At 41.3% G+C, this 18637-nt stretch overlaps 1 protein-coding gene across 1 annotated transcript in view; it reads left to right on the top strand.

The window, feature by feature from the left end:
* Positions 1 to 18637, top strand: part of Ltbp1 (latent transforming growth factor beta binding protein 1) — a 394201-nt gene that overhangs the window by 301688 nt on the left and 73876 nt on the right. Inside the window, exons 20-23 of the mRNA XM_036171423.1 lie at positions 848 to 970; positions 7491 to 7613; positions 9475 to 9597; positions 16132 to 16254. Coding sequence (XP_036027316.1) covers positions 848 to 970; positions 7491 to 7613; positions 9475 to 9597; positions 16132 to 16254 — 492 coding nt within the window. The remainder of the gene's footprint in view (positions 1 to 847; positions 971 to 7490; positions 7614 to 9474; positions 9598 to 16131; positions 16255 to 18637) is intronic.

The raw sequence follows: 18637 nt of genomic DNA, 5'->3' as shown, positions 1-18637 counted from the left end.
GAGACCAGAATGGGGCATCTGCTCCTCTGGAACTGGAGTTACAGACAACTGTGAGCTGCCATGTGGGTGCTGGGACTTGAACCCGGGTCCTCTGGATGAACATGTTAAACCATTAACTCCAGCCCCAGAATCATCAACATTTTCTAACCCTGTAACCTTGGGCAAGATACTGAACTTCCCTAAGTATCAGCTCCTGTCTCTCTGAAATGTTTGTCCAATGCTAATTTTGCTACAGCTCTAGAGAACATTCTGTGCCCATATGCCGTGTCACACGTAGTAGCTGCTGCTATCACTGTGGCCTCTGCTTGTCTAATCTGCTCCCTTCTAGCTGCCCAATTAACCTCTCAAGAAGCAGCCCTGGATTGGTTTTATCATGCCCATTCATGCCGTGTGGTGGTGTGTATGACTGTCTTCCTTCAGCTACAGCCCAGGGGTGCCTTTCTAGGTCCCGAGTCACAGATTTTGTTTCCGGAGGCGCTCCCATCTTCCTGAATCCATCAGCTCCCAGTATGATCCCCCACCTCTTTCTCTAGAGATTTTCTTCTGCAGGACATATTGTCCTAAAATTACCATCCCCACCCTCCCTTACAGCAGGCCCTCCATGCTGTTTTGATTTGTTTACAGCTCATTTGATGCCGTCTTCATTGTGCTTAGAAAGTGCCTGAAGCATAGAACCACGGTCCACTCCGAAGCATAGCTGCTGCTTCTTGTCAGGACTACCTCAGAAGTCCAAGAATCTGCTCGGTCTTCCGGAGGTCTGCTCTTCCCATCTCTAATCAAGCTTGATTCGACTCATGTTTTCTTTTCCTCTCTTCTCGTTTCTTTCCATTACGCAACGTCTTGCAAGATGTGGACGAGTGCCAGCAGCCGAAGGTCTGCACTAATGGTTCCTGCACCAACCTCGAAGGCTCCTACATGTGTTCCTGCCACAGGGGCTACAGCCCCACACCGGACCACAGACACTGTCAAGGTAATGCTGTGGTCACGCTTTCCACTGTGTTTGAACTTCTTAACTTCTTTCATCAGCAGAATTGAGTGGCTGGCCTTAAAAATGGAGCATGCTCCTGCGTTTTTTGGTTTGTTTTTTTTTTTTGGTTTTTTGTTTTGTTTTTGGTTTTTTTTGTTTTGTTTTTTTCCCTGCTGATCTCCTTGAAGTATATTTGTCTCCTTATCGTGGGTAAATCCAGGATGGATTTATAAATGTCATGTGTCTTGAACACTGGATGTGATACGCAGAGTTTTCATCTGCCTTCTGTCAGTTGTGTGTTATACACACCTTTCATGCTCTTATTAACTCTTTGAACCTCATTTTTAAAGATCACACAATACTCATATTGTCACGGCTTCCCCAAATTCTCATTGCTGGCAGATCTCTTTTTAAAATAAACCTTTGCTTCAGCTTTAAAATTACTTATCTGTAAGCGTGGAAATATTTGGATGTATGCAATAGTAAATAGGAAAATCTCCATTTTAGTTCTTAAATGTGTATTTTTTTAACTCTAAGAAGTTTAATTTTTGTGTCCTCATTTCTTTAACAACTCTCTAAACACTTGCAGTTATTAATATTTCTTAACAACTTTTATTTATTAACAGTTTACATTTGTTCTTTATACATTTCTGTTAATAGCTTTTTATAGTTATCAAGCTTTTTATTTTTAAATAAACATGTATGGTCTCTTAACACACATTCATTTATGTGTGTGTGCCTTGGTACATGCATGTATATATATGACATGCCTTTTTATAATACAGTATAATTGGTCTGTAGTTCCCCTAATTTTGCTCTTCATAATTCTTTTTTAACAAATTGTAATTGTGTGTGTGTGTGTGTGTGTGTGTGTGTGTGTGTGTGTGTGTGTGTACCCATGCACAAACATGTAAAAGCCACAGCAGGACATCAAGAAGTCTTCCACTGAGTTGGAAACTTGCTAAGCTGAGCTGATTGGCCCGTAAGCTCTTGGGATTGGCCTGTGTCCGTTTTCTAGAGCTGGAGTTACAAAGCACACACCGCCATTCCTGCTTTTGATGTGGCTGTGGGGGATCTGAACTCAGGTCCTCATGCTTGCGGAGTAAGCATTCTTCCCCTGAGCCATTTCCTCAGCTTCTATATGTTGATTATTTTTTCCCCTTACAACCAAACTATAGGTTGTTCCACTTTCTTCCACTGTGTTTGTACCCCAAAGCATGTTCTTCCTAAGGCCCAAATCAGGAAATAAATACAAGTTCCTCTTCTTTCCTAAGGTAATATCACACTTTAAGTGAAGGAGCTGGGCTCTTAAGTTCTTGCAGTAGAGTCAAGGAATAAAGAAATGTCCCAGTGTTCTGTAGGAAGATGAGCCATTCTCTGCTTGCAGCAGGGACCCCAAAGGCATTGGATTAGGTACCCTGTTCTTTGCTAATAGTGGAATACCAGACAGTTCCTATGAATGACATAGAATAGACACGTCTCCATTTCTCCCCGTCCCCTCTCTACCCACCCATTCTCACACCTTTCCTTAAGAGATGCATCTTCTCAGGCCAAGTTGTACATAGGAACTATCTAGAATTTCTCTGCCATCTCTTCTCAATCTCACCCCACCACACTTACCAGGGTAATGGCGAACAAAGATCTTGAACCTTAGATGTTACTGATAATTCACATTTAGTTGATACGTTTCCTTTATAATCATATCCCATCATTTTTACTTCCCTTTTTTTTTTTTAAATCTACTGTTGATAAAAGCTCTGTCTCTATCTCATATCCCAATTTAATTGTCCCTGTTGCTTTTTTCTTCAGTTTGTATTCTCTGAGCCCTCCCAGTCAACATCATGCTAGCTGAGTGTTCTGGGCTTATTTAGACCCACGTGCTTGCTCATGAGTCGCTGACATTCCATCCCCATCTCCTACTTCATTGCTTCTTTCATAGTGACTTTTCTCATGGATACTGTGAGACTGTGCATGAATATAGCCTCCGACTTCTAGACTGTATGTCATGCAATGTCAGCAACCTCTACTCTCCGAAAGGGATGCAACTCGGAGTAGACACACATTGAGTGCGTGGCTGGTACAGCTGTCTTGCTTTTGACCGTGGCCCAAACAGCTGAGCCTTCTGCTCTCTGACAGGTCTCCCTAGAGCCCCACTGAATCCCACCAAGTGTAGCTATCTTACCCAAATGAAGGCTAAAGTTAGCACTGTTGTCATGAGAACGACTCAGGCCACGGACGTGTTCAGTGACCAGAACACTTCATGTCTACCTTGTTTTCTCTAAAAATCTGTATCTGCCCAGTCTTAGCGTGATAGAGATATCACCTAAAAAAAGGTATCACAAAAAAAAGGCATGGTACAGGAGCCTGGCCTCTGCTCCTCAGGACATGTCACTGACTGGGAAGCAAGATAACCGAACACGAAGTAGAACCCTGGGTCGACTCTAAGAAAGGAAGAAGACTGGAGGAAACGTGTGAAATTCAAAGTCCAGGATTTAGGGTTTTTACAAAGGGGATGGATGAGGCTGTAGACCAGTGGCCCTGTGCCTGTTTAGCACGTAAAAAGTCCTGGGTTCTATCCCTAGAACTTCTTTAAAGAGAAAAGATCTACTGGCTCTTGGCTTTAACACTTATAAGCTACTGTTTTAAATAGGCTGCCTTAGTTCACCACGGGCCACTTTCCTTATAGGCAGAAGGGGTCAGTCATGGTAACAAACGGCCAGAGTCAACGTGAAGATTGCACGTCTTAATTCCAGGTGGGGGAATGCTTCTGGAGAATGAGTTGATGTGCATGAAGAAAATGACATATAGAGATCGAGCTGGGGAAGGAAGGGCTGTAGGCTTTGCTTGCTGTTCAACCCAGCCCTCAACTCTGAGTCTCCCCGTTGGAGTCTAGGGTAGAATAAAGGGAAATTCTTATTTTGTGCTTTGGGCATCTGCATCATGGCTAACTGCACTCATTACTCTGCTACCAACGCCTTTCCTTTCTCTACTAAGAACAACTTTTTCCTCAGTTAATTTCCTTAAAGAACATCTTACATTATTAGACTCATCCCAGATCATCAACCTTATATCCAAGGAACTCCACCAATCTTACTTTGTTGGCAGTCCCTAATGTTTACTTTGTCTTTACCTTGCTAAATGACCTGGTGGCTCTGAGTCTATCTAATGTTTCAATGTATCAATTCATTGCTTCTTACTTTTAACATTATAGCATATGTAATGTATATAAACATTTATAACATTAGCTCTTAACATAATGTGTGTGTGTGTGTGTGTGTGTGTGTGTGTGTGTGTGTGTGTATAATGATCTCACTGCTTCTTTCATAGTGGCTTTTCTTGTGGATCACTGTGAGACTGTGCACAAATAACATCAGACTTCTAGACTGTATGTCATGTAATGTTAGCAACCTCTACTCTCGAAAGGGATGCAACTCAGAGTAGACACACATTGAGTGCATGGCTGATGTAACTGTCTTGCTTTTGACCATTGCCCAAACAGTTGGGCAATTACATATATATGGCATTGTATGCCCTAACTTTATAAACAGCCATAGACAAGCTATATCTTTTTCTCTGGGTAGGACTTGTCACAATAAGATTTGTGAAAAGTAAGATGTGTCCTAAATGACTAATTTAATAGAAACTTTCCCTGTTTCAATAATTCTGTCCTTCATGGAAAAGAAAAAAATTATCTCTAAAACTAGGTTGCCTCTTTCCCTTTGGTCACCTTAAAGACAGAGAGAGCATTTTGTGCAAGATAATGACAAGTCTTGAGATCCCAGGTGTCTGTGTCATGGCTTATAATAAATGGCTTTGGGCAGTCTTCCCAACATAAACAAGTAGCTTAAGTGATGTCTGGCATACCTTGATGGTACTTGGAATGGAGTGCCTAGCCTCTTGGCAAATACCTTCATGTGGAAATACCTAATTCACCATCATCTATGAGAAAGTCAGAAAGATGCCAAAGCCCTAAAAATTCTGTCAGATGTGATGTGAGATCCAGCAAGAACTGGTTTTGGCCTCAAGTTTATGGACTGATGCCTCAAGTGTTTTCATACAAAGCACAGAGGTGTCTACAAACCACTCCTAATGGTAATAAACTGAGGATTCTGGGAAGGCACAACATAATTCTGAGTATGAAACTTGGCTTAATGATTAAATGTCTCTGTGTACAAACAGGAATTGTTAATACATAAAAGGAGCCACTGACCCGACCAGTGAAGTAGATAAAATGATTTTAAGATTTCAATCAATGAAAGGAAATGCAATGGAAAATAAAGTAAAAGCAGAAACAAATCTTTGAAACCTAACTGTATTCATAATGTGGAAGGTTTATGTTATGTTGGAATAATTTGGCATCTTGGTTTTCTCAGGATAAGGGTCAGAGGGTTAATACCACATTGGAGATTAAGAAACCCAACTTCGCTCAGGAAAATGACAACTCTCAATCATACTAGAGGGTTTAGGGCTGTACAGTGAATGGGAATTCCTGGGAAACCCTTCCAGACACATTTTAAGTAAGACGTTTTTAGAGCCAAGCAGCAGTTGTAGGTTGTACATAGATCATAGAGCGTGGCTTTTTGAAAGCTTTCTTGGTTGCTTTCTGCATTGCTGATTAGGTCAGAGAGAAATCAGGCTAGTGAGGTTCGCATATGTTGCCCTCCTCCTGTCCTCAGAGGCCTGTGGTTCAGGTGGTGAAGGGCAATTGAACCACGTTTCAGTAATTACAAATTCTTATACATTGCTAGCTGTCCACACTAAGGCTTTGCGGATGCAGGTGAAGAATTCACAAATTAGGACAGACCCATGCAGTAACTATATTAGTTAGTTTCTGCCTTGTTGGGACAAATACAACCAGAGAGAGAGAGAGAGAAGAAGAGCCTATTTTGACTCGTAGTTTGAGAGTTCAGTCCGTCATGATGGTGGGAACTCAAGATGGCTGCCATACTGTAGCCACAGTCAGGAAGTGGGGGTGGGGTGGGCGAATGCTGGCGCACGGCTTGCTTTGCCCTTTTTGTACAGGCTGGCAGTTAGAGTGTGAGTCTTTCCACCTCCAGTTAACCTACTCTTGAAAATCTCTCGTACACACATGTTGCCGAGAGGCTTGTCACTGAGGTTAAGCAAGAACGTGTCAGTCAAGTGGACAGGCAAGAGAAATCATTACAGTACACAAGCCGGACCAGGTGGAAAGCCAACCCTGTTTCTGTTGGGAATGTCCACATAATAGATGAAGCCCTGCTTTACTGTGGTCCTGTCACTTCATAGACATGACATATCCAAGGACACTGATGCTTGGTAGTATTCCTTTACAATGTTACATTCTTTCTCAGCTAGTTGCTCTATCTTTTGTCAAGGCTCTCTCTCTCTCTCTCTCTCTCTCTCTCTCTCTCTCTCTCTTCTCTCTCTCTCTCTTCTCTCTCTCTCTTCTCTCTCTCTCTCTCTCTCTCTCTCTCTCTCTCTCTCTCTCCTCTCTCTCTCTCTCTCTCTCTCTTCTCTCTCTCTCTCTCTCTCTCTCTCTCTCTCATTTTATTCTTCTGGAGTTTTTATTTTTCGGTTGATGTTTGGCTAGTATTTAAAAGTGGATTTCACTGTGACGTTTTCATACACTTTTGCCACATCTCACTCTTACCTTTTGCTCCCTTCCCCAACTCCCTTTCCTCTGCTTCTTTCCAAGAATATTGCTCCCTACTGCTTCATGTCACATGTAGTCTATTAGCTTCTCTCAGTTCTTCCTCCCCTCGTCTTTAGATCACTCCCATCCTCCCATCTCTACATTGGGCCCTAAATATGCATTCTTATGTGCATGGACATATACATACATATATACAGAGGAAGAGAGAGATAGAGAAAACATGTGATATTTGTTTGGAATATTTTGAGACTGGGTTTCACTATGTATCTACACAGATGGAACTCATGGTCCTCCTGCCTCAGCCTCCCCAAGTGCTGGGATTATAGGTATGTGCCTGGGTCCCTGAAAGCATTTTTATTAAATTCTCAAATACCACTTTCTCTCCCATCTGTCATTATCATCGTATGTCACATCAGTACCATTTTTTTTTTTTTTTTACGGTTTCTGTGTTAACTTTGAAAGATAGGTCAGTGTTACTTAACACAACTCTTTGACCTTATAATTCAAGTTATAAAGCCTGTAACTGCCAGGCTTTCTATTTGTTTATTCCTGATAGTTTTATTTCTGTCTTTCATGCAGCACAGTGGGCCCACAGACTCCAGTAGCTGTTACCATGTGCTTTATATTCTGCCTTTCATTTTCAACTCCAGGTGGTTATGTTGTCTTTGTGATATATTCAGAGTGTTTGGATGAGATACTGGGGAGCTGTAGGTTGCTTTTGTAATCATTTAACTTACACAGTCCAACATACTGGCTTGGCAAAGTTTTTAGTGCCTAGCCAAAGCACTGTTGTTTGTTGACAGTAACCCCAGAGCACATGGTAGGGACGATCATGTTCTTCTGTGGGGGAGTCTCGCTCTAAAAACCAGTTGTCGTCACATATGTTAACAGATATCGATGAATGTCAACAAGGGAACCTATGCATGAACGGGCAGTGCAAAAATACCGACGGCTCCTTCCGGTGCACCTGTGGACAGGGCTATCAGCTGTCAGCCACTAAAGACCAATGTGAAGGTAGGTGTGTGTCATCCTGAACGACTGTGACTAGGCTGACAGCCTAAGTCGTTAGAGCGTCCGAAACCCGGGTCCTTCTATGTAAGTCAGACAAGTCAATAAAACCAAATGAAGTGAGTTAAAGTAGAAAAATAGGACCTTGGTGACCGGGGGCTAAGCATCATATTAAGGAGGAAAACTATTGCTGTCTCTGTTCATGCCTTACTACATAAAGTAACTTCCATTTAAGCATTTAAATTAAGGTTGAGGTCTTCTTATGTATGGTGATTCCACAATGAGAAAGTCCTTAGATTGGCGTGGTAGCACACTATAGAATGTTAATAATTTCAGTGTGTATTTAGCTTCCTTTTTTTTTTCTTTTGACCAATTTTGGTACACTGAAATAGTTAGCTTCTTATTCTCAGAGGTGAAGACTACTTCATAAGCAAAACCATTCACAGACAGCGTTATAAAAGCAAGAGTATCTGATGGTGGTTACAAAAGCATCTACCATTATTTGTTGTCACCTCTCCAGGCAACCCCTTTCTAGAACATCAAATGCCTGACTGACTAACCTAGGAGTGAGCAGTGATGGGATATACACAGGCACATTCATGTACACGGATAAGTTAAGCAACTTGTTCTAGAATCCCTCTTAATATGTTTACCTCTGTAATCCTTATCCCCATTTACCTACCAATAAGTGGATACAAAATCTGCTCATGATATAACCAGGCTACCACATTCAGAGTCCTTTGGCAAAGCCAGTCAGGTTTCATTCAATAATGAATAGGACATAGCCAGAATCACCCATCTACCAGATTATCAACAGGGAAAAACCCACTTTACTTGCCAAATGCTGTGATAGTCTAGCCAAAGATAGGACTGCCACAGTGTGGGAGAAAAAATGAGCCAGATTCCTTGTGGGAGCTGATACATATGTTATACCTTATAGAGACTCTGGCAGAAAAGAGAAATTCTTTCTAACGTTAAAAAAAAAAAAAAAATCCTTCAACAAGTAGTGTGAACTGAATGCGTACCCCACAGCAAGGTGTTATCTGAGGCATCCTAAAGAATGTGGTAAATGTAACTTCTGCACCCCGGAAGTATGTTATTACAATGTAACCATGAGGATACAGTATTTGGATTTATACAGTGTATTTCACCATGTGTGGATACAATACATGACAAGTGAGTGCCCAGACTCAGGATCGTGTGACTGAGATAAATGATATTCAAGTCGAGGATGTATGTCTCCAGCAGAAGTGAGTGAGTGGCAATGGGGAATGTCAAAGGAGATGAGGGAGTGGGGAAGGGCCATTTGATTTGGCCAGAATATCATTGTTTTTAGGGATATAGAGAGCAAATGAGAATGGATGGATAGATGGATGGATGGAAGAAGGAAGGAATGTAGCCCAGTTTCTCAGAGCCCAGTAAGTAGATGACAAAGAAATGAGGGTGCATATGTTGCACTAATTAAAAACAGAGGTTGACAACAGAGTGGTTTTAAATAAAGCTTTATTTGTACTAATTTGTAGTAGGCTGAATTTGGCCTGTATACCACAATTTGAGGACCTTTGCTTTAGGCTGTTACAAGCCTGTGTGTTTTCAAAGCAAGTGTTAAAATTGAATATATCAAAATGAGGTTCACAAATTACAGCAAGCTATTTGCTACCTATGTTTAAATAGTTAAAACTTACACATGCAGATGGTTTACATTTTTTAGTTTATTAAAATTTTCCCTATTATAGTTACCCTTTTTTTTTTCAGCTTAGCATACATCACTTAATGAAAGGTCTTGCTCAGTTATAAATCAGAAATTGTTCTATCTCCTCTGATGCAAATGATGGATTCCAGTTTCTCTGTGCTGTTTTGCTCACAGATATTGACGAATGCCAACACCATCACCTCTGCTCTCATGGGCAATGCAGGAACACAGAGGGCTCCTTCCAGTGTGTGTGCAACCAGGGTTACAGAGCATCTGTGCTTGGAGACCACTGTGAGGGTGAGCATCACCTCCTGCTTCAGGACCAGAACATGCGGTGATCTGAGGCAATCTGGGGTCTTCCCACCTGCTGTGCAGGAGCTCATCCTTTGCCTTTGTAATTGAGGGTTAGCTTCCTGCAAAATGTCTTCTTCCACTGTCGTCTGAATAGACCAAGAAGAGAGGAGACTGCAGGTTTTCTTTGTACCAGTGATGGATGGCTTAATCTGGGTGCATGGTTCTAAACTGTAATACCTCATTTATACAAAACTGTCTTCCAAATGGCCCAAACAAGCAAATACAGCTTAATTTTCCATACCAGCTGTTGGCTTTAAAGAGCTGAGTTTTTCTGTATGAAACACTTTTAAAAGACACCACACACATATAGTACCAGGCAGTTGACTATTGCTTAGAACCTATATGAAGTGTTCAGGGCTCCTGCCCAGGTGATCCATGAGAGTATTTTCTCCTGGCATGGTGTTTATCTTTTTATCTTTCTCTCTCTCACCACCAGCTCATCACTCGTGAACATTCTGTGTGTTCAGTGCCCATCAAAAAAAAAAAACAAACAAAAAAAAAAAAACAAAAAACAAACAAAAAAAAAAACACTTGTGTCCAGCTTACTTGCCCCTTGTGCATTTTTAACCCATCAGTCCTGAAACCAGACTCATATACTTCTAGCCTGGGTTTCACATGCAGCATCAGTGAGAGATGATGTTAATTTTCTCACTGCTGCAATCAAAATACCAGACAAGAAGAAATCTAAGGGTGGAAGGCTTTATTTCCGCTCGTAGTTTGAATATACATTCCGCCATGATGGGGAAGGCATGTCGGCCAGAGCTGTTTGAGGCGGAAGCAGCAGGAGGCGAAGGCTGGTTGCTCAAATGCTTGAGGATCAATGGCAGAGGCAGAACAGGGAGTAGAGTTGGAATCGTCCCCTAGTGACTATTTCTTCCAGTTCTCTAGAGGTTCCTTAAAGTTCTACAGCCTCCAAAAACACCACTGCCTGCTAGAGACCGAGTGTTCCAACCTATGAACCTAAGTGGGAGATTACACAGACAGGCAGTTACAGGGCCCAAGCTTTACCATTGTCTTAGTCAGTGTTCCATTGCTGTGAAGAGACACCATGACCATGGCAACTCATATGAAAGAAAGCATTTAATTGGGACTGGCTTACAGTTTCAGAGGTTTAGTCCATTACTGTCATTATGGTGGGGAGCATGGCAGCATGGTGCTGCTGGAGAAGTAGCTGAGAGTTCCACATCTGGATCCGCAGGCGGCAGGAAGATAGAGACAGTGGGATTGAATTGGGCCCTTGGAACCTCAAAGTGTACCCCCAATGACACACTTCTCAGAGCATAAAATTACCCAGTCCTTTTGAAGGGGCAATTTGGGTCTAATTTCAAAGGCTTTAAAATGTGTATTGTCTGTGTATCAGTAAGTCAGCTTTTAAGATTTTTACCCTTAAGGTAATAGTATTTCTCAAGGTTTAATAACCTGGACAAAATGCCATCATCAGCATTTCTACTGAAAAATGGACAAGAAATCAAACAAGTTCTAAACTGGATGATACCTGAAAAAAAAATTGTACTTGGGGAACTTCAATGTATGGGTTAATGATTTGATGTGATAGCATCAAAGGAAGAAGGAGCAGTTGGGTTGGAGGGAGCTCCGTGCTGTGAAGGGCCTGCTATGGAAGGTTCTCTTAGGAGGTCAGTAAGTAGCAAGGCCTATGATGATATTTTATTTGTGCTGAAATGTGATTTTATTTGTATGTTAATAAAGTTGCCTGGAGATCAGAAGTCACAGCAAGCCATAAGCAGGAGTCAGGCAGTGGTAGCACATGCCCTTAATCCAATCACATGGACTGTGTGTTCAAGGCCAGCATGGTGACACAAGCCTTTAATCCCAGTACCAACCATAGAGACCTGGAGGTCTGTATAGACAGGCAATGATGAGGAAGTCGTGTAGTTGGATTTACAACCAATGAGAAGACAGAACAGAAAGGCAATAAAAAGACAGGACACAGGAAGAAGGTCTCTCTCTCAAGAGAAGGATGGCAGCGAGAGGTAAGCTAAAGGCTCTGATCTCCTGAGCAGCTTTATTAACATACAAATAAAACCACATTTCAGCACAAATAAAATATCACCATAAAGGCCCATACAGACATGTGGAAAACCTAAACTGACCATCACTAACTCTTCTGACTTGCCTCTTGGTCAAGCCACAAGGGTCACTAGGGCATGCCTGTATTTTTAAAGCTTTTGATGGGTATGGTTGCTTTGTCTGTGTGTATGTCTGTGCACCATGTGTGTGCAGTGCTTATGGAAGCCAGAAGAGGCATCAGATCCCTTGGGACTGGAGTTATAGACAGTTGTGAGTTGCCATATAGGTGAAGGACTCTCACCCAAGGCCCCTGGAAGAGCAGCCACTGATCTTTCTCTCCAGCCCCCACCATGCCTGAAATTTTATAGTATTCAGCAGAATTTATTATTATTATTATTATTATTATTATTATTATTATTATTTACTATTATTTTGAGTTTTAGAGACAGGGTTTCTCTGTGTATCCTTGGCTGTCGTGGACTCACTCTGTAGCCCAGGCTGGCTTGGAAACTCACAGAGATCCACCTGCCTCTGCCTCCCGAGTGCTGGGATTAAAGGCGTGTGCGCCACCACCGCCTGGCAAGAGAGTATTTTCTTTTATTCTGGCTTTTTAAAAAGCGTATAGTTATGTCATCAGAAGGCCCTAAAAATGTTTTCATTCCAAAAACATTCATTACATGACAAGCCAAACAAAAACCTTTAGCCAACTTACTCTTTATTATTAATATATATGTTTATAAGATATAATTGCGATCCACAAGAAAATTTCCTTTGTATGTGTAATGAAGCTCATGTCTCTGAAAGTCAGGATTAATTCCTCCAGTGTTTGGGTTATAAATAGGACTGGAGTCCATCCAGCTAACTCAGAGCTCCCTTTGAAACTACATTAGCACTTCAGCCTGCTAATTCCCAACTAGTCCTGTTTCCGCTCCTCACCAGTGGAGTGTATTTTGCCATAATTAACTGTCTATGAATGTTCACATACCTCTCACAGCTGTGGGAGGAAGAACCATCCTTCTTGTTAGACTTCATCTTTACATGTGTAATTTTTTCTTAACTTCAGTGGAGACCTGGTCCTCACGCACTATTTTCCTGCAGGTCCTCTGAGAATCAGAAACTTAAGTGTTGGCTTACAGCTGTGTGCAGCATGCAGCACGATGCTGGTGACCTCCTTCTCCCAGTTTTTAGAGATCTCAGGTCCTTCAGGATACAAACAGCTCTGCCTCCCGACCTGCTAAGCTCTCTGGTACTAACCTTAATCCCACACCTACCTGATCCTGTTCCCCACCTTCCCTGATGTTGTTTTCTGTAGGCTCCTGCAATGTCTCAGAAGATGACTTGGGAAGTGTCATCCTGAGGCCCTTATCTCTTTGTGGTTGATATGTCAATAACAACAAAAAAAGCAGTGAGAAGTCATAGTTTTTTTTTTTTTTTTTCAGGTCAGAATCATTCATTTATGTATTTGTTCATCAGTTCATCACTTCCATTTTGTGCTGAATTTGTAGGAGCCTATATTGTAGGTACAGGGCATATATAAAAACTGGTAATCCCTGCTCTCATGGAACTACCTTCATTCTCGTAAGGAAGTTAACAATAGGTGTGATAAATAAGCAAAAGGCAGAGCTAGTTAAATGGTAATAACTTTGTAACGTGGGATATGCATGGAGTTCCAAAGATGGATGATTTTAAATGAAGGAAATAGTGGTTTCCTTAAGTCACTGACTTGTGAATATTTATGAGAAGAACATTGCATTCAAAGTAATAGCAGGTGTTGAAGCCCCAAGGAGCAGACGCTGTGGAGATTAGGAGTTCCACATGACAAGTTTGGTTTTCTATCCCAGAGTGACTGTTCAAGTATGGATAGCAAATCAGTTTGATGCTAGCATCTATAATTGAGGGGTGAGCCCTGGGCTGTAAGCCATCAGCAGGCGCGCACACACACACACACACACACACACACACACACACACACACATAAACACACACACAGTGTTTAAACTGTGAGAGTGAATGGGATCACTCAAGAGGAGGCATTGCTGGAAAAGAGAAGAGATCCTAGGCCTTCCAACACATAGAAGTGAGCTAACGGGTTGGAACCAGCAGAGGGGACTGAGGAAGTGGCATGTGAAGAAGGAAGAGAGCTGCACTCCAAACAGAGACAGAGCGTCAAGGAGAGGAGACAGTTGTGGACTGTGCCAAACATGGCTGCCAGGCAAAGCAGACCAAAAATGGACCTGTTGTTTAACAACACAGAGGTGGTAGGCAAAGTGACCAGATTCCACCGTTACTTTCTGGGAGACGTGTTCCTTACTTCTTCGGAAGACTCTCCATTCACACCACCCCATGGGAGACAATCCCAGGTTGAGCACTCTTGATGTCCAAGCTATTCTTGGAGGGAGACGGGATCCCACTGTTAGCCCAAGCTCATTATGCAACAAGAGCTGCCCTCAAATGTATCATCCTCCTGCTCTAGCTTCCAGAGTGGGCAGTCAAGCATGCACCACCATGCATAGTTCTCACTCTGATTAGTTTTGTTCAAGATTGTTGCAGATAATGCAAACATGAATAAAAATACGTATCACACCTGACTACATCATAACTTAAGATTTTCTAAATCTATACTTTACTTTACAAACACTTAAAACAATGCTATTTTTTCCTCTCAAATTTTGAGATATGAATGAAAATAACATTTTTTTGTGTGTGGGGGGGTTGGTTTTCGAGACAGGGTTTCTCTGTGTAGCTTTGGAGCCTGTTCTGGAACTCACTCTGTAGCCCAGGCTGGCCTCAAACTCACAGAGATCTGCCTGCCTCTGCCTCCCAAGTGCTGGGATTAAAGGTGTGTGCCACCACTGCCCGGCAAAATAAGATTTTTAGATATCCCTGTTTACAGACTTCAGATTTGTGTGGTATTGCTTATTGTTGCTCTTTACATTCTCTGGATCTGACTAATTTTCAAGTTGAGATTTTTTTCTTTAATGCTGATGATCAAATAAATTTCTGATGATAAGCCTCCCTTCTCCCTCTTGTATAGCAGCCCCTTAGTTACTTTGGTTCAGTGAGGAAACTTTAATTCAGTGAGGAAACTTTAATTCATATCCTCATCCTTGAACCAGGCAGTGAGGAACATGGCGGGGGACAGAATCACTTTCTATATTTGCTTCCGCCTGGAAATTCTCCTTTGCAATAGTGGCCATCAGAATGACTCACCAGAAATGCCGTGAATGCCAAATTCCGAGGAGACAAAGGATGTAATTGTTCCTCGGTTTTCTTGAACACTAACGATTTAAACCTTGCACAGACACAGCAGAAGAAGGGCTTGTGGAGTGTGTTAGGAGTAATGATCTCTGACTAGGAGTTGCTGGGGCAATAAACAGCCCCGGAAACATCTGCCTGATGTGAGCCTCTGCATCACTGAAACCATCTCACATCATCACGGCCAGAGCTCAGGGTTGGATGGTTGTGGAACGCTTGTAGTTGGACATATGCTTTATATGTAGTTGCGAAAAATCTAGGCAGTCTGTTTATGAGAGTCGCTAAGACTTAACAAGGACTCTGCTCCAGTAGATTCCATGAGCAAAGCTCCCCCACTCACATTCTACTGCCAAGACTTTAAATTCTTTGTTAGGAAGACCTTTGTTGATGCTACTATCTTTTCTCTACACTCATTTTGCCTCTACATTTAGCAACATTCTTCTGTCAGGTAATTGTATTTTGTAATGATTCGTATGTTAACTTGGGGGGCCTATAACACAATTTAATGACTTACGTGTTTATTTTTATTAATACAATGGCATTTGGAGTTCTGGTTTTCATAACATTTCTCTTTGGTGTGGGGACTCTTGCCAAGTCCTTTCAAACCGGATCTTATACATAGATCAAGGAGCTTAAGTATGCTTATGATATACTTAGCAACATGTGCCTTAAAAAAGTGTATTCTCTCTTATCACGAAGAACACCAACAAGTAAATTATTGTTTAGTAAAAAATCATGACTCTTCCTCTCCCAATTAATTGTACTTGATGTTTACAACTTCCATGTAGCACTCAGGAGTCTGGAGCAGGGCATTTCTGAGTTCCACGCCAATCCAGGCTACATAGTGAGACACTGTCTCAAACATATCATTTTTTGTGTTTATTCAAAGCTTAAAATATTTCTGGATGGCCTTTGTACTCAGGGGGCAGAGGCAGGACCATCAACAGTTTCCGAAATGGCTTACATAACAGACTAGACTCTCATTAAAATAGCAAAACGACAATTAAGCTAAAAATTGTTTGAAAATGTTTCATTAAAAAGAAAAACAAAAACAAAACTCCAAACCCTTCTATTTGAAATCATGCACTATAAACACAATGCCTATCTATGTGATTTTTTTTGTATGCATACACATAGCAAGTATAATCTTCCTTATATTGTGTGCTTACTCCTAACTTGCACACTGGCTTGCAGATATCAATGAGTGCTTAGAAGACAGTAGTGTCTGCCAGGGAGGAGACTGCATCAATACCGCGGGGTCCTATGACTGCACATGCCCAGATGGATTCCAGCTGAATGACAACAAAGGATGTCAAGGTACATTGTTCTTTCCCTATTACGTACATAGTTTTTCAGTTCTCCAGGACTTCCTGACAAGAATCTTGCTTTAGTCATGTATAACAGATGGCATCTTGCATGATGAAAGTGTGTTCCTGAGGTCTCTATCAAGCCTAGGGATGTCTTGCTTTGAACCACACTGTATTAAACAAAGCTTGCACATGTCATAAGCCACATTCTCGTTTTGTATGATTCTGGGGTCACTCGTGCTTTGCTTGGCCTTGTGGGTACTTGATTCAAAATTATTGTTTGGCTTGTTTGTGGCTATCATGAATGTATTTCATTTTGCCTCAGAGGTAATATTTGTCCTTTTTATGATGCCTACTTTGTCCAGTACCTACTCTCTTCTAAAACAAACAAACAAACAAACAAACAAACAAACAAACTCATTAATGATTTGGTTAAAATAAGGAAGAGCAGGAATTCATATTTTTTTCAGAGTGCTTATCAACCTTTATTCTCTCAGACAATAATACTGTTGGCACAGGATGGTAATAAGGACAGAGTAATTACAACACAAGTGTGAATATGTACCATCACAGTAACTTAAATCAAGCACTCACTGTTGGTGCCCCTTTCAATTTTTCCAGTAATATAAAAGGTAGCTTTCCTTATATCCCATTTGTCTGTGGATAACTGAGCCTTAAAGAAGCTAAGGAACACGCTCCTTCCTCTCTAGTAAGGAGCTGGGATTCAAACCTATACTCAAAGAAGACGGTGACGTTAAATGATTTTTCTACAGGAAAACATAGTTGGCCTTTTTTTTTTTTTTTTTGACTTTGTGGTAGGTCCTGTGTCCAACACTGTAGCTGCACCTTACTGCTGCCACTGATTTACTGGACTTGTAAAGTATTAACTTCGTGGCACTGGGGACATTGCTCAGCAGTAGAGCACTTGCCTTGTGTAGGAGAGGCCTTGGGATCAATGCCTTGGGGGAGGGGAAAAGAGTGAGTGAGTGAGTGAGTGAATGAATGAATGAATGAAAAAACAGATGAATGATGAATAGGTTTATGCCTATTTTTTCCCACTGAAAGCGTATACTTATATTTATATTTATGTATGTTTATTTCTGATACATGAGTGTTTTATGTTCCTCTGCCATTAGAGAATTGTGCATAATATTAAAAATCTAATAAATAAGATAATGTATATGAATATTCTTATTGTTAGTATTACCACTGATTGCCACAAATGACCTCTTCTCTGGTATGTTCCAGACAACCCATATCCTTGACCAAGAGGGTGCCTTCTCTCTGAGATGTGGTACTAAAGTAATATGATGCTTTCTCTGTCTGTCACTAGCCATGTTGACCAATGTGTCATTGGGCTGTGAAAGACATGGACCTTTGCCTCAAGGTCTTTTAGAATTAATTCCCTCCTTGGTCCCCAAACTTAAATATACTCCATGTACTTCATTTGATAGTAGGTATTTCTTTGCTCTCATAATGCAATAAGTGAAATTGGGTTTTTAAGTTTTCCAGTGTAGAAATTAAATGTGCTCAGACTTGATGCTGTAGAGAGGGAACATTTGAATTTTATGTTTCTGTCCAAATATTTTCATTTTAGTACTTTAAACAAAATTAATCTTGATTTATATAAAAATGCCAGGAGATGAAAAAAAAAAAAAACCTCAAAAACCTAAGAAATTTGAATCCTGATCTTCATTATAGGATTTTTTTTGGCTGAAAAGTGATATTTTCTTTTCTAATTTCTTTTGGCTAAATAGAGGCAAAACCAGGTCTCAGTACAAATGGCCCAAAAGCTCATACTGAACATTTATTTTATCGTTTAACTTCTAGAGTCAGATCCACCAGAACTCACCCAGTCATCTGACTCATTAATTGCACCATGTTCTCTCAATACATAAACCCCTGTCTGTGGTTGGAGATCAACTTTCAAAGATATGACTGCTCCAAAGGTGTGGTGGTTACTGACTGTCGAGCATTATTAGTAAATGGACTTTGTTCTATGTCGCAGTCCTTTCCCAGAGTGAATGAATGTGTCAACTTGAAAAATTTGAGTTCACATATGTGATAAACATGTCTCTGGTGTGTGTGTGTGTGTGTATACATGCACACACATGGAAGTCAGAAGACGACCTGCAGAAGTCGCTTTCATTCTTGCACTGTGTGAGACTCAGAGATCTAGCTCAGGTCATCAGGTCTAGCAGCAAGTGCCTTCTCACTGGCGTTTCCAAAGCAGGTCCTATGTGCCATTTGAAGATTATGCCCGAATCTGTGTTATTGCTCACTTTCTCCTATTAGGCTGTACACACACACACACACACACACACACACACACACACACACACACACTTGCCTCCCTTGCATGATCTCCTTTGCTGTCGCTGGAGGCAGCTTTG

The sequence above is a fragment of the Onychomys torridus genome, chromosome 21, assembly GCF_903995425.1.
Source record: "Onychomys torridus chromosome 21, mOncTor1.1, whole genome shotgun sequence".
NCBI lineage: Eukaryota > Metazoa > Chordata > Mammalia > Rodentia > Cricetidae > Onychomys > Onychomys torridus.
This window is presented reverse-complemented; position numbering and strand designations above follow the sequence as displayed.